Genomic DNA, 14393 nt, shown 5'->3' with positions numbered 1-14393 from the left:
TCCAGCAATAACAGCCCTGCCTGTTGCCATCTACTAGCAGGCTAGACTTCAGCGGGGGTGGGGAGGGGAACCAGCCTTCCCCTGTCTGGTCTGGGACCCTCACCACTTCCTCCCAATCTCTTTCCACTTACAGCCCCCTTTGCACACAACTGCAGCCACTGGCCACCAGCCTGGCCATGCATGCCGGATCCATTTGGCCACTAAAGCCTGCCACCCCCACAGGCTCATAGACGGGAAATGAGGATGCGGAGAGAGACAGGGGCCAAGAAAAAGGGGAGAGAAGGGCCTGGAGAGGTAGAGAGAGGCTGGACAAACACAGGGTAGGAATGGGGTGGGGGTGACCCAGACATGAAGCTGCCCTCAAGCTGTGAGGCAGTGCCTAGAAAAACACTACTCATACCCCTCTTCCTGCCCTCTGCTGGTTAAGGCCAGGGGATGATTGTGTGTCATGTCTCTGTGGGTCCCTGAGCCAGTAGGCTGGCAACAGCTCTTCTGAGTATTTTGGGGTGAAGCCACTGATCAGTCCTAAGAAGAAAAATTACCCTTTGCCCAGTCTGTGCACTGGAGAGAGGGTGTGACTCTCCCTTATCCCTATGATGGTAGTGCTGCTAATTGTTAATTAGTGTCTGTGACTTTCTCCAGGGTAAAGGCCTCTTGGGTGATTGGGTTAAGGGAGTGGGACTGGACTGGATTTTCTGTCCTCAGTGTCTCTCTGGCCTTTCGATTGTCCTTCTGTACTGAGGGCTGCTGCAGGGGCAATGATTCCCCTGTTCCCCCAAATTTACTGACCAACCAAAAAGGAGGGAATCCTTCCTCCTTCCTTGCAGGTACAAGAAGGACCAATCATCCCTCAGGGTTCCCATCGCCTTCTTCTCAGATTGGGAGTATGTGGGGCTCAGCAAGGCTTCCCTCCGGGAGTATCTGGATTACGGGATTCACTCAGGATGTAAGACTTTTCCTGTTGCCAGCAGTGCCTTAGCTTTTCCAAAGTTCTGGATTTAGAAAGGGTGAATCATGAGAGGGCTACAGTAGGGCTGCCACCCTCCACACCCCCCCCCAACATTCTCCTCCACCCCCTACACACATTATCTCTCTAAATCACAGTTGTGGGTGAGCGGATCTGTAAGTGTTAGAGGTGGGAAAACCCTGGTCACACATCATACTGATTCGGTCAGAGGGATGCCCCGGCATGGGGACTGAGAGGATAATTCGAAACGAAGAAAGTGGCACTGAAAAGGGAAGGGGGCGCTGGGAAGGAAAAAGGTGCGGTGTGAGAGTGGTGTATGTAGGAGGTAGCCTCGCGAGCCATCACGGAACATCTGAGACTGTGTTTGGACCGGGCGGTGGTGGGGGTGGGGGGCTCCGGATCTGCCTCAGCAGGTTTGTCGCTGGGAGAGTCCCGAGACGGCCGAGTAGGAGTTTGTGTAACCCTAGCGAGGAGACCAGGGATACATTCAGCCCTACGTGCTCCGTGATGGGGCAGCGTTTGGCGGGGCAGGGGCCCCAGAGGTCCAGTCTACAGAAATAGTACAAAGTTTGGGCCAGGCAGGTACTGGGTCTCGGGTCCGGGGGTCCCTCGTAGCTCCGGGCGGGCGTGCGTGGGGCGGGCGGGGGCGGGGCCGCGGCGAGCGCCGGGGAGCGGACGCGGGCGGGGGCGCGCCGGGGCGGGGCGAGCGGAGGGCGGGTTTGAATGTGCTCGGGCGGGCGCGGGAAGCTGCTCGGGTGAGCGCGCGGACCTCCACGCGGGAGGACTCCTTCCCAGCAGGTGCTGCCCGGGAGGTGGGAGGGGATCGGGAAACGGGCGGGGGGCGGGGGTCGCCGGGGCGGAATGCGCGCCGCTTTTGCCTGCTGCCACGCGGGCAGGGAGGCTGGGCCTGGCAGCTGCGCCGCCGGGACTGGGGGATGCCGGGTGGGGCCCCCGTGCGGAGCCGCGCGGCACGTGGCGCGCCGGGGCCCGGGCGTAGGGTTACTGTGCGGGGACCTGGACCCCAGCAGGCGGGGACGACCTGGCTACTGGGCCTGAAACTGCCTGTCGCCGAGCTGACCTCCCCAAGGGGCGGGCGAGTTGAAGGTTAATCTCGATCAATCTCGTTGTTGGTACCGGGGAGGGGCCGCACCGTTAACTGCGCCGGGTGCGGGGAATGGCCAGGAGAGCACGCGGAATAGGGGTGGAGGCGCTGCCTCTTTAACACCCGGCCTCCTATTGGCCGAGCCCGTGTACCTGGCCTCCCTCCCTTCCTGGGCGAGTCCTCGTTTATTCCAGAGAGAACACCTTTGCTTCACTTAAAAGGACATCCCAGATTTGCTTCCCAGGGGGAGAGCTGTGGCGGATGAAGGCTGCTCCCACCCCCGCCCCTCACCCCTGTTGGGGCCACTCCTTTGCCCGTTCCTCTCGGTCATGGTCACCTCCAGATCCTCTTGCCTTGTCTTCCTGTCTGTGTGAGCTCTCTTTGCCAGGATGTGTGTGTAATAGGGTGGGGGAGCGCCTTACACCCGACGCAAGTCAGACCGGAGATGACCTGACCCCCACCTTACTTTTTAACCCCTTAGTTGGAGTAGAGTTACTCCACCTCCCAGTATATGAGGCTGGCTGGGAAGCTGCCTTTAAACCTCTCTCCCCTCTCCGGAAGGAGCCTAGAGTAAACTTCACATGAGTTTTGAATTCCAGCTCACTTGTTCACTAGCTCTGTTGCCTTAGGCAAATGATTCAACCATTCTGAGCTTGAGCTGTCCTCCTCTGTTCAATGGAGACAATCTATATGAGTTTATGGTTGTCGTGAAGGCAGGCAAGGGCCAGAGAGGGTATCTGCAGGTGGTGGCTGCCCCATATGGGATCCATGGAAGTGGTGAATTTGATGCTACCACAGAGATGTCTCTAGAAGCTGGCGCGGGTGAGAGGTGTTGGGGGCCAGGGGGCTGGGGAGGTGCCCAGTTTGGTGGCTGCTATCAGGGCCCCATCTGGGCAGGCCAGGGCATGGCTGGAGAGAAACCAGATGTTCTGAACTGGTATCAAATCCCTGATTGGGCCGAGGCAGACAAAAGCCAAAGGGGTGACTGATCTTCAGGATGTGGGCAGGAGGAGTGGGCTGCCCCTGGAGTTGAGTTGTGCTCAGGGCTGGGGTTGGGGACAGCAGAGAGCAGGGGTGTAGCTGATGAGGGGTGAGGGTGGGGCTGGGGGCAGTGAAGAGGAGGGCCAGAGGGCAGAAAGGAGTACTCCTCAGCCTAAAAAAGATTTTCCTGAGAAAGAGGAAATACTCTGTCTGCCACCCCAGCCTTCACCTGTGTTGAAACTCTACCTGCTCTTTACTGCCTGGAATCTTGCCTGTGGGTAGGGAACAGGGTTGGCTGAAGTAAGAAGCTGGGGGTTTCCCTCCTTCTACCTAATAGAAAACATGAGTCTCTGACCTCCTCTGCCCACCTCCCAGAGTAGAGCCCTCTCACCGACACCCCCCCCTCCATCCTTCTAGAAAATGTGAAAACTGTTGTTCACCACTCTCCCAAGTGCCTAGAACATTGTCTGGCTGGCATGCAGGGGTCCTAGGGAAACATTTGTGGAAAGGAAGGGAGAGAGAAAGAAGCCCTCTGCCTCCTTCTGGGGTGTCTGGGTCTGCCTCTCCCTTCTCTTTGCCATCATCGGCCAGGTGTCGTGGGGGGAGGAGGGGAGGAAGGCCTTCGCAGAGGCTGGAGTTGACGCAGGGAGGGGTGGAGAGGAATTTTGGGAGGAGCAGAAAGGCCTGTCCAGGTCCTTTCTCAGAGTCCCGAGGGCTGTCCATCTCAGGCTGAAGCCTGGAGTGCTGGCTGCACCTGGGGGTTGACCCAACCCCTCAGCTCCCCTGCTGAGACTGCTGGTGGGAGATAAGGGCTGGGTTTTATCTCCCTGGCTGTGTTAGTTCAGAAGGCTTCTCAGAATGGAGGTGTTTCGTCCCCCGGGAGGACCTGGGGGGTTCTCTCCCGATACGCCCGCTGCCGCAATTTTCACTCTGGACCCTTATTCAGGAGGAGCCCATGGACAAGACCTGCCGCCTGCCTCTGAGCTAGGACCACCTCCCACAGACCGCCCGGGCCCCATCTGCCCCGACCCTTCTGCTGGCAAGTCTGGGCATCCGGTGAGTGCTGGCCCAGGTGGGTGAGGGTGCTGATCCAGTTGGGCGAGGAAGCTGGTCCTCACCCAGAACAGCAGAGCTGGCTCCAGAGCTCACACCAGAGCTGGCACGATGGGGACAGGCCCGCCCACCCCTGCCTGGCTTTCCATGCCATCCAAGGGAAAGCTGGTTCTTCTCCTAGTGCCAGAGAGCCATACTCCCCCCGCCCCCCACCCCCCACCCCTCCTGAGCAGGGAGCAGGGAAGGTGTACGAAGTGGGGAGGCTGGGGACTGGACAGGCCTGCGCTCCTATCCCTCCATCTTGCCTCCAACTTTGCTCTCAGAAAGGGGAAGAAGCCAGGGGCCTGGGAATGAGTCAGAGAGGAACCCAGCGGCAGGGAGGGAGGGGGGAGATGGGATGTCCCCAGGGGTCAAGGAAGCGGCTGTGTCCCCATGCACATCCTAAAGTGTTTTTCTGGAAAATGGGCCAGGAACCAGGAAACCTCTGGGCATTGGCTGGAAAGGATGGTTAAGGTGCCACCCACAGAGAGGCTGGCATCTGGGGTGCCTGCAGAGGGGGACAGGCTCTCCAGAGCCCGCCCTAGCCATGAGCCCAAGGGCTCCTCGGGAGAGCAGAGAGATCAGACGGAGAGCCCCAGGGAGGGAGGCTGCCCTGGGTGGGAGGCAGGCCGGCCTCTCTGGCTGGCCTGGTCATCACGCCTGAGGCTGCTGCTGCTGCAGATCTGTTTGTTTTACGTCCTCCCGCCCTCCCTCTTCCCCCTTATCTCTTTTCTGTTTCCCTCCTCTTTCCCCACTTCTATCCTTGTCACTGTCCCTGACCCCTCTCATCCTCTCATGACCCCCCTCATGCCTTTGCCTGTTTTTTTCCCTCCCTCTCTGCCATACTTCCTCCTCCTCCTTGTCTGCTCTCCACCCGCCCCTGTTTCCCTGCTCACAGACAGCCTCGGCTGCTGGATAAAAATAGCGGAGGCAGTGGCCAGGCCAGGCCGGGAGCCAGGTAGCGTCTGAGCAGGCAGTGGGGCTCAGCAGGACTGGCCCAAGGGGGTCAAAAGGAGCAGCCTTGAGAGGCAGGGCCAGGAGCGGGGCCTTCGGGACCCTACAGCCTGCCTGCTGTGTCTGTCTGGCCCTCTTCACCCACCAACCAAGTGTCTGAAGAGGCCTGTAGGGAAGCAGGGCCACGACAGGGCCTCACACTGCTTCTGCCCCCAGCAAGCACCGGAGGGAGGAAGCTGTCAGCCAGGCATAACCAAGAACGCCATCACCATGACAACCAGTCACCAGCCTCAGGACAGGTACCAGGGAGGGAGACCTGGGCTGCGGATCTAGGGCAGTGGGAGCGGGTCTCCAGGGGGGCTGGGTGCTGTATCCTTTGAAATTTGGGATTGCCACTGATGATGAGCCTTCCAGCCAGGTAGCTACGAGTCACGTTTGCATCAGAGGGCCCTGCTTGTCGTGGCTGGGTGCTGAGAGCGGTGTCTCCCGGGAGGCCCAGTGAGATGGTGGCGGCCCCTCCCTGGCCTGTTGGAGTTCCCAGTGTTGCTCTTCGGCAGCTTCCGGCTCCTCGGGCCAGCACCGTGGGGAGACATTTGGCAGCACCCCTCATTCCCAGGCTGGCCAGCCGACAGAGTTGGCCTCAGCCTCAGATGACTTTGGCCTGCCCTGGTCCTCGCTCTGACCTCCCTCTCACTTCCCCACCTCCGGAGCCTAGGACTTCCCTCCAGTTAGACCCAAAGCTGTGGCCATGCGTGTGTGTTCTGGGGGAAGAGACCGTAGCTGGTTTCAAGTTCTTCCAGGAGTCTAGACCTCAAGAAAGTAGATGAAGCCGTGCCTGGTGCCCAAAATATCTTTCCATCGCAGTCCCACAGCCGCATCCCCTGCTCATCCCGGCCCTCTGTGCTGAAGGTCACTGCTGGCGGTGGGATCTTAGGCACTTAGCTTTATCTTTCTGGGACAGCCTCCCACTTGTGAAGCAGAGGTGAGGTTTACTTGGATGGGAGGGAATTTAAGGAGACAGTAAGTACAGGCCCTAGAGGTTGTTTGGTTGGATCCTTCCTGGTGTCCTTCGTTCCCAGGCTGCCTGCCCCCCAATCCTAGCACCCCCATTCTGGTGGCAGCCCTCTGTGAACTCCTCTGCCTTCTCCAGTGGCCCCACACTGGGTCTCTATTTTATGGGACCTTGGCTGGGAGTTGCTCCCTTCATTTGGGCCCCTGAATCCAGGCCTTACCTCTCTTCCTCAGGGTGGGGACTATAGGAGGGAGGTGGGAGGGGGCTGCAGTTGTCAGGACTCAGACCTGCCCACCTGGGACGCCCACCCAGGCCCCCGCCCTGTGGGGCCAGGCCCTGCTTAGTCTCCTCATTGCCCTGGGCTTGTCCCTGCCAGCTCTGTGAAGACCGCAGGTGTGGACAGTGGGGAAAGTATAGCAGACACATTTGGGGACCACAGGGCTGCCTGGGAGAAGCTGTCCCATCCGAGACAGGCCCCGAGGTGTAGGGCTTGGGGCAAGTGAGTGTCCTGACCCAGGCTGGGAGGCTCTTATTTACACTCTGGAGCCCAGATGACGTCTCATGGCCCATCCCTCCCGGCTTCCTATGTGGTGTAGCCTACAAAGCTGGTTCTGTGTGAGCCAGGAAAAAACAGCTCCCTCGCTTCTCAGCTGTCCCAGGACACCCGCATCCCTGTCCTCCTAGATCCAGAATGGTCTGGGATTTTCCTGACCTCAGATTCCTCTTTGGAAAGCCGCACAGCCCTGCCCAAACAGTGTAATCACTTCCAGCCTGCCCAGCGTGGGTAGAAGACTTGTGTTTTGCTTTCTCACTCACCCACCCACCCCCTCAGCCTTTAGCAAGATTTCCAAAACCACCTGCGGATGTGTGGATCACATTGGTTCCCAAGCCTGCAGGGTCCCCCGAGTCTTTGGGACTGAGAACCAAGGTCTTTCTGGCCATGCTCTTCAGTCCTATGTCCCTGGTCCCCCTCCCCCTCGGGACTCATCTGTGCCCTTTCCCGCATCCCAGGCCACCTCTTCTTCTGCATGTTCTGCGCCCTGGGACAGCTGGAGAGATGGGAGGGGGTGGGGCCGCCCCAGGTTTGATTTAGGAAGGAAGGTGGGATGGTGGGTCACCTGGCCTCACTTTCCTCTCCCATCCCCAGGTACAAAGCCGTCTGGCTTATCTTCTTCGTACTGGGTCTGGGGACGCTGCTGCCCTGGAATTTCTTCATGACGGCCACTAAGGTGAGATGTGGGAATGGGCTCCCAGGGGCTCATCCACTGGGCATTTAGGGCCTGGATACGTGCTTGCAGGCACAGTGCGAAAGGTGCCAACACTCCTCTCTGCAACCCTCACAGTATTTCACAAACCGCCTGGACATGTCCCAGAATATGTCCTTGGCCCCTGCTGAAGTAAGCAAGGACATCCAGGCCTCGGCCAGCCCCCTGGCACCCTCGCCAGAGCGGACCCATCTCAGCACCATCTTTAACAATGTCATGACCTTATGTGCCATGGTGCCCCTGCTGATCTTCACCTGTCTCAACTCCTTCCTGCATCAGAGGTGAGCCCCCAGACCCCCACCCTGACCCCCTCGCTGCCTCCTGCCCTCCCTGGGCTGGGCCCCTGGCTTTGCCACCCATCTCTGCCACCGCCTCCTCTTTGACAGGATCCCCCAGTCTGTGCGGATCCTGGGCAGCCTGGTGGCCATCCTGTTGGTGTTCCTGATCACTGCCATCCTGGTGAAGGTGCCCCTACATGAGTTGTCCTTCTTCGTCATCACCATGATCAAGATCATGCTCATTAACTGTAAGCGGGGCTGGGTGCAGACCTGGGCAGAAGTCCCATGGCTGGTCAGAGAGGAATCTTTTCCTCCTCCTGGGTGGTGAGGATTCAAGAGCCTAAGCAGGGCTAGGAGTGGGAAGGAAAGGGCTGCTCGGTGTCAGGACTTACTGGGAGTCAAGCAGGAATTGCCAAGGCCCCACGACCCACCCGGCTCCCCTCTCCCTTCTGCTGTCCACCCTGTTGCACAGCTTTCGGCGCCATCCTGCAGGGCAGCCTGTTTGGCCTGGCCGGCCTCCTGCCCGCCAGCTACACAGCCCCCATCATGAGTGGCCAGGGCCTGGCAGGCTTCTTCGCCTCCGTGGCCATGATCTGCGCCATTGCCAGTAAGTCCTGCCCTCTGTCTGCCTGTCACCCTGGTGGTTGCGGGGAGGAGGGGACAGGGCCGGCCTCTGATCGCTGACACCCTCTGCCCCAGGTGGCTCCAAGCTGTCGGAAAGTGCCTTTGGCTATTTTATCACAGCCTGTGGAGTTATCATTTTGACCATCATCTGTTATCTGGGCCTGCCACGGCTGGTGAGCACTCGAACCCCAGGTTTGGAGTTCTTGGCGGGGAGAGAGGGGTCCAGGGCTCCAGACCAAGGGGACGAAACCTGTGGGAGGGAGAAGCTCTAGAGATTCTGCTTCTGAATCCACCTTCCTTCCCTTGATAGGAATTCTACCGCTATTACCGGCAGCTCAAGCTCGAAGGGCCCGGGGAGCAGGAGACCAAGCTGGACCTCATTAGTAAAGGTCCGAAGAACCCGAGGAAGCTGGGGTGGAGGATGGCTGCTCAGCAGGGGGGCAGCATGAGCTGGGGGCAAGAATGAGCTTCCTGTAGTGAGGGATAACACCAGTAAACAGGGCTGGGCTACAGAAGCTGGGTGGGGCTGTGCACTGGTTTAAGGGGGTATCCACCCCCAGCTGACCCCAGCCCTTTTGGGGATTGTGTCATTTCCCGTTGCTCTGTTCCTCCCACAACTTGAAGACCCTCTCACCACCTGTCACCCCCCAGGAGAGGAAGCAAAACCAGGCCAAGAGGAGACCCGATTCTCGGCCCCCAGCTCTCAGCCCACCAAGGAAAGCCACTCTGTCCGCACTATCCTCAAAAGTGTATGTAGGGCTGGGGCATCCTGCCTTCTACCCCTCCCTTTCTTCCCTTTTTTCTGATCCTTTCTCACCCCATGCCCATCCCCTCCCTTTCTGACTGGAGACTGGCCACTTTCCTGGATTTTCCTGCATGTATGCGTGCACGCATGTGTGTGTATTGGGGAATCTTGGTTCTTTAATGATGCACAGCCACCATGAAGACACAGACCAGGGTCCCTTTCCTCCAGATCTTGGTCCCGGCTTTCTCCGTCTGCTTCGTCTTCACCATCACCATTGGGATATTTCCTGCCGTGACAGCTGAGGTCGAGTCCAGCATTGCGGGCACCAGCGCCTGGAGTGAGGAAACCACGGGTTCCCAGGATGGGGAAGGACAGGGGCTTGAGAGCAGGGCTAGGAGCCTGGGCGAGGGGAGCCTGGGCTGTTGCCTCCGCAGCCAGGCTCTGCTGGCCCACTCACCCTTCCCCGGCCTGGAAGCACCTTCTCCGTTTCACAGCTGGGAAACCCAAGTCCCAGGGAGAGTCAGGGTTGCTAGATCCTGCCTTTCTTGGACCCACTAACCCTCTCCTAATCTACTCTTTGTCCTTCAGAGGCCTACTTCATTCCTGTGTCCTGTTTCTTGACTTTCAATGTCTTTGACTGGCTGGGCCGGAGCCTCACAGCCATCACCATGTGGGTAAGTGAAGGAGGGTCACCAAGCCCCTGTGAGATGGGAGAGTCCAGACTGAGACACCCAGGGAGGGGACCAAGAAAGTATGGTGGAAAGCGGACCATGCTTTTTTTAAAAAACTGAGACATAATCTTTGTATAGTAAGGTGTACAAGTTGTAGATGTACAGTTTAATGACTACAAACACATAAACATACACACTCTCCTGATGATCACCACCCAGGTCATGCTGCAGCACATGGCCAGAAGGTCTATCTACCATGGCCACTCCCGATCAGTACCCTGCAAGGGTAACTAGGCTTGGAGGTTTCAATTCAGATCCCGAGGGCCTCCGAATGGAGCCCCGGGGGCTGGCCCAGCCTGACGGTGGCATGGCCTGGTCCCCGCAGCCTGGGAAGGACAGCTACTGGCTCCCGAGCCTGGTGCTGGCCCGGCTGGCCTTCGTGCCCCTGCTGCTGCTGTGTAACGTCCAGCCCCGCCGCAACCTGCCTGTGATCTTTGAGCACGATGCCTGGTTCATCATCTTCATGGCTGCCTTCGCCTTCTCCAACGGCTACCTTGCCAGTCTCTGCATGTGCTTCGGGCCCAAGTGAGTGGGGAGTATGGTGGCCTCAGGCGGGGCCTAGTGCTCCAGCTGGGGACCCTCAGCAGAGGGAAAGTGGGAGGAGGGAGACTCCTGATCACGGAGCTCAGGGTTTCCAGGCTGAGAGAGGAGCCCACTGGCCCTCGGAGCCCAGGCAGTGGGAGGGGAGGAGGGGCTCCCAGGGAAAGGTAGAGACAGCCTCAGTACACACCCCCTCACCAAGAGGGAGAGGAAGACAAGTGGGTCAGCAGAATGAGATGCTCTGGGTGGGGCAGGGGACTGGGGTCAGGGACGTCCTAAGGTCGGCTCGCCCTCCCTCCTTTAGGAAAGTGAAGCCGGCTGAGGCGGAGACAGCTGGAGCCATCATGGCCTTCTTTCTGTCTCTGGGCCTGGCCCTGGGGGCCGTCTTCTCCTTCCTGTTCCGGGCAATCGTGTGACCGCGGATGGACGGCAGGATGGCACCAGCTGCCTGCTCCTGCCTTCCCCTTTGGGGGTGGGCAGGGGTCCTCTGGAGGTTTTCCTGTCTAGCCATCTTCTGCTTGCTCATGGCCTGTGCTGGGCCCGGCATCCAGGCCCCGAGGAGAGAGCTCTGTGGATGAACATGGGGACACTGTGGGCTGCAGGGTCAGAGTCAAGGGAGGGGACACAGTCTCTGCTCACGCGGACCCCCCACTCTTGGCTCTGACCAATGCCTGCCCGGGCAGGGGTTCCTAGGCTCAGAGAGTCGTGTGTCTTGTCTGTCTGCCTGTACCAAGGGTGGCCGGGGGCCAGGACTGCTTGTTCTGAAGTCTGATCTGGGATTTCTGCAGCCCCCTTCTCCCCATGTGCCTCTTCCTCCCACCTCTCCATGTTCTACCCATCATGAACACTGTACATTTGCCATTTTACTGCCTTTTTTTATACTCAAACCAGGGGCCTTCAAAGGCTGGTTAAATAAACTTTTTTTTTTTCCTCCGTGGCTCCCTGTGTCCTCCAGCCATGGGTTCACACCCTGGAGAGGCTAGAGGGATGGCAGCCTGAGTCTGGGGGGATGAGCATGACCCAGATGGGCCTTGGCCAGCACTGGGCCTGGGTCCAAGGCATTAGGGATGGGGTGGGTCCTCTTTAGTCTCAGAGGCATTACAGTGCCTCCTGCTGGGGCCACAGAAGAGAGACAGGCCTGGAGCCAGGACACCCAGACTGTTGGCTGAGATGGAGAAAGGCTATTTCCTTTTGCCATTTCATTCCTCCTTTTGGAGGCCTGGGGGTGGAGACAGTGCGCCATCTTTCTTTTGTCTTGAGTCGCCCCCTCCACTCTGTCCTCACCCCACAGCCTGGGGAGGGAACTCTCTAAAAGCAGCCAGCTCCACCTCCCACCCCCACCCCACCAGCAGGAAGAGGCTGTAGCCGGAGGGTTCTGCCCTGCCTGGCACCAGGCCCTGACACTGAAGTCAAGGCAGACTTCTTGGCGAACAAGGGGCCTGTGTGTCCTCAATGAAGCTGGGCCCCTTTCTCCTCCCAGACTCTGGCCTAGAGAGGTGTGCACTGGCTCAGGAACGTGAGAGGACTCGGTGGAGGGGCCCATACCACCGGAGTGCCCCTTCTCAGAAAGAGCTCTTCCTGATAGGAAGTGAAACCAGAGCTCTGGCCGCCGAGCTGACACTGACCACCCGCCCCCCACCACCGCTCCCCCATGCCCATGGCACTTGCATCAGGGCTTCATTTCTAACAGTTTAATTGAAGGCTTCAGACTTAAAAATGTTGGCATATTTTTAAGGGTCTTTGATTAGCTCTGTAGTCCTAACAGGAGAGTTAAGTATTATCATATGGGGAACTGGAGTCCACAGATACACCCGAGGGTACACGTCAAACCAGTACACATAATCTGAGGCTGATGGGAAATAAATTGTTCCTTTCATATCAGTTTCAAAAGCAAGGGGTGCCCTGAGTCTTCGCTCATCCCTGCAGAGCCCTTTGGTCACAAGGCTGAGAGAAAACTGCACCCTTTCTCTGCTCCCTCTCGACAGACCCCTGGTACTCACACCGGACAGTCCTGCTGGGCTCCCTCCTCAGCACCACAGCCCTTCAGGGACCCTGTGCTTCTTCCCTGGGCCCCTTCCTGCCTCTTGCCTGGCCTTTCAGGACTCCAGCCAGGTCTACTGCAGCCCATCACACACGCGGCTGCAGCGTAACCTGAAAAGAACACTGAGTCACAGGCTGGTCTCTCCTGGAGCACGCCAGGCATTTCCTGATCTTCCTCCACCACCAGCAGCCGCCACTTTGCACAGTTCCTTCCCCCTCTGCGCCTTTTGTCACCGTGGCTTATGCTCTTATCTTACTCCAGCTACCAGTCATGCTTTTCAGGTTCAGGTCCACATCCTACGTTTTCCCTCTAAGCTCCCAGAGATACTCAGAAATGTTTGCTTCCTTGCCCCTGCTTGTTCCCCCTCAGTCTTTGCAGGCCAGACTCCAGCTGTGTGGTAGGACTCAGTTCAACTCCAGCAGTGACTTGAAGGACAAACATTTTAGATTACAGTCACATCTTTCTTCACTTTGAAGGAAAATTTTATTTATTTATCTGGCTGTGCTTGATCATGTGGGATCTAGTTCCCTGACCAGGGATTGAACTCAGGCCCCCTGCATTGGGAATGTGGAGTCAGCCACTGGAAGTCCCCTGAGTGAAACTGATGTTTGAAGAAGATTACTAGAATATCTTTCCCAAAACTTTTTCTAATGCAATTATCAAAAAATGTGAATCTCACTCATTTTACTAAAGACCTCACTGTTCTCACCTGAGAGCAAGGTGGTTAGAAAGCTCTGGGGGCTAGAAAACAGCTCCTGCCAGCCCAACTGCAGTGGCGGTGTCTGACCACAAGAGGGCGCTCTGCAGGCAATGCTGCCTGCGAGAGGCAGGCCTCTGGGGCCTCACCTTTCCTCTCCGCACTTTGCTTCCTGTAAGGTGGCCAAAGGCTGGGCTTGTGCCGGTCATCTCCTTCCGTGTGACATTTCTGCCCCTAGCAGTGGTCTGTGCAGAGGCTGCTGTACTCCCTGAGGTGGCCGCCACAGCCCCACAGAAACTTCCCTCTTGTTTAATCTTATTTGGTGAATTGTTGGGGCTTCAAATCTTTGAAAAGTTAAAAAGCCCCAGCAAAATTAGCCATCATCCTTAAAAACAGAAGGGAACCATCAGGTATAACTGATGAATTGGAATATACCTGTTTGTAGTCTTTGGAGTGAAGAGGGCAAGAGTAGGGTGAGGGGTAGTATGATGGAGGCAGGTGCTTGACAGGCAACCCCCCATTACTGGGAAATTTATTCTCAGGATGTAAAACTCTTGATAGTGAATCAAAATGGATGTGAGCAGAGAAGTGCAGAGTCACCTTAAAGAGATAGCCGGGTTCTGGCCGGCAGGCCCTGCCTAAAACCCAAGTCTCGACACACACGGGAGGAGTGACGCCAGGCTTGCAGGGAGGCCCGTCTGGTTTCTGAGGCAAGCCGGTAGAGAGGGTGAAGGCGAGCAGAATCCACGTTTCCCCACAACCCACCAGGAGCCTGTGTCCCACCTGGGTTCCTCTCGCTCAACTCCATCTGAGAGTCTGCTCATCAGAGCCCCACAGCCTTGGCGGTCCGGGTGGTCCCTGCCAGTGAGCCCGCCGGGGTTCTGGCTCCAGACAGCAGGGCAAATGCTAAATGAGTCAGCAGAACCACACAAAAGCAGGGGCTTCTGCTCAGGACAGCTACCCCCTCCCTGGACCTTTGTACGGGTTGGGGACGTGGTTCAGATTCAGAGACGAGGACTCCATCTTGGGCCTGCCAAGTACTATCAGTCACCCATCCTCTGTGGCCCAGATTCTTGTTATTTAAACGGGGTGACGTGTATGAACTTGCTAAGGGAATTACGCGAGTCTGCGGGAGAGCCTGGGTGCGGGAGATGCGAGCACTAGAGACAGAGGTGCCAAGAGTCATTAGGACGACCTCTGCTTGGTGGGCTCCCTGCCCGAGTCTAAGCGACCCGCGCTTCATCCCACCACGCTGTTCGGGCCCCTCCCCTGCATCTTCAGACCCGGAAAGCCTCGAGAACCAGACCTCATTTCCTTCCCCCAGCCAAGTGCGAACGAGCACTCGAGTCCCTGCCTCGCGCGCG

At 58.0% G+C, this 14393-nt stretch overlaps 1 protein-coding gene across 1 annotated transcript; it reads left to right on the top strand.

Annotated features, from left to right (window-relative positions):
• On the top strand, window positions 1657-11225 carry SLC29A1 (solute carrier family 29 member 1 (Augustine blood group)). Its single transcript, XM_018038775.1, has 14 exons — window positions 1657-1765; window positions 3997-4106; window positions 5313-5395; window positions 7256-7337; window positions 7452-7654; window positions 7760-7899; window positions 8124-8258; window positions 8351-8448; window positions 8586-8664; window positions 8927-9024; window positions 9249-9357; window positions 9609-9694; window positions 10077-10276; window positions 10596-11225. Exons 3-14 carry the CDS (start codon window positions 5367-5369, stop codon window positions 10705-10707), a joined length of 1371 nt encoding a protein of 456 aa, XP_017894264.1. The 5' UTR covers window positions 1657-1765; window positions 3997-4106; window positions 5313-5366; the 3' UTR covers window positions 10708-11225.

This window comes from Capra hircus, chromosome 23, assembly GCF_001704415.2.
Source record: "Capra hircus breed San Clemente chromosome 23, ASM170441v1, whole genome shotgun sequence".
Lineage (NCBI taxonomy): Eukaryota > Metazoa > Chordata > Mammalia > Artiodactyla > Bovidae > Capra > Capra hircus.
The sequence above is the reverse complement of the archived record's forward strand: the minus strand, read 5'-3'. Positions and strand labels throughout refer to the sequence as shown.

What these genes read in the sequence shown, in the direction of transcription:
- SLC29A1 (XM_018038775.1), top strand. Translation starts at nt 5,367, where the DNA reads ATGACAACCAGTCACCAGCCTCAGGACAG. An exon ending in CAAGATCATGCTCATTAACT is followed by an intron (nt 7,900 to 8,123) that starts GTAAGCGGGGCT and finishes CCTGTTGCACAG; the next exon opens with CTTTCGGCGCCATCCTGCAG. An exon ending in TGCGGGCACCAGCGCCTGGA is followed by an intron (nt 9,358 to 9,608) that starts GTGAGGAAACCA and finishes TTTGTCCTTCAG; the next exon opens with AGGCCTACTTCATTCCTGTG.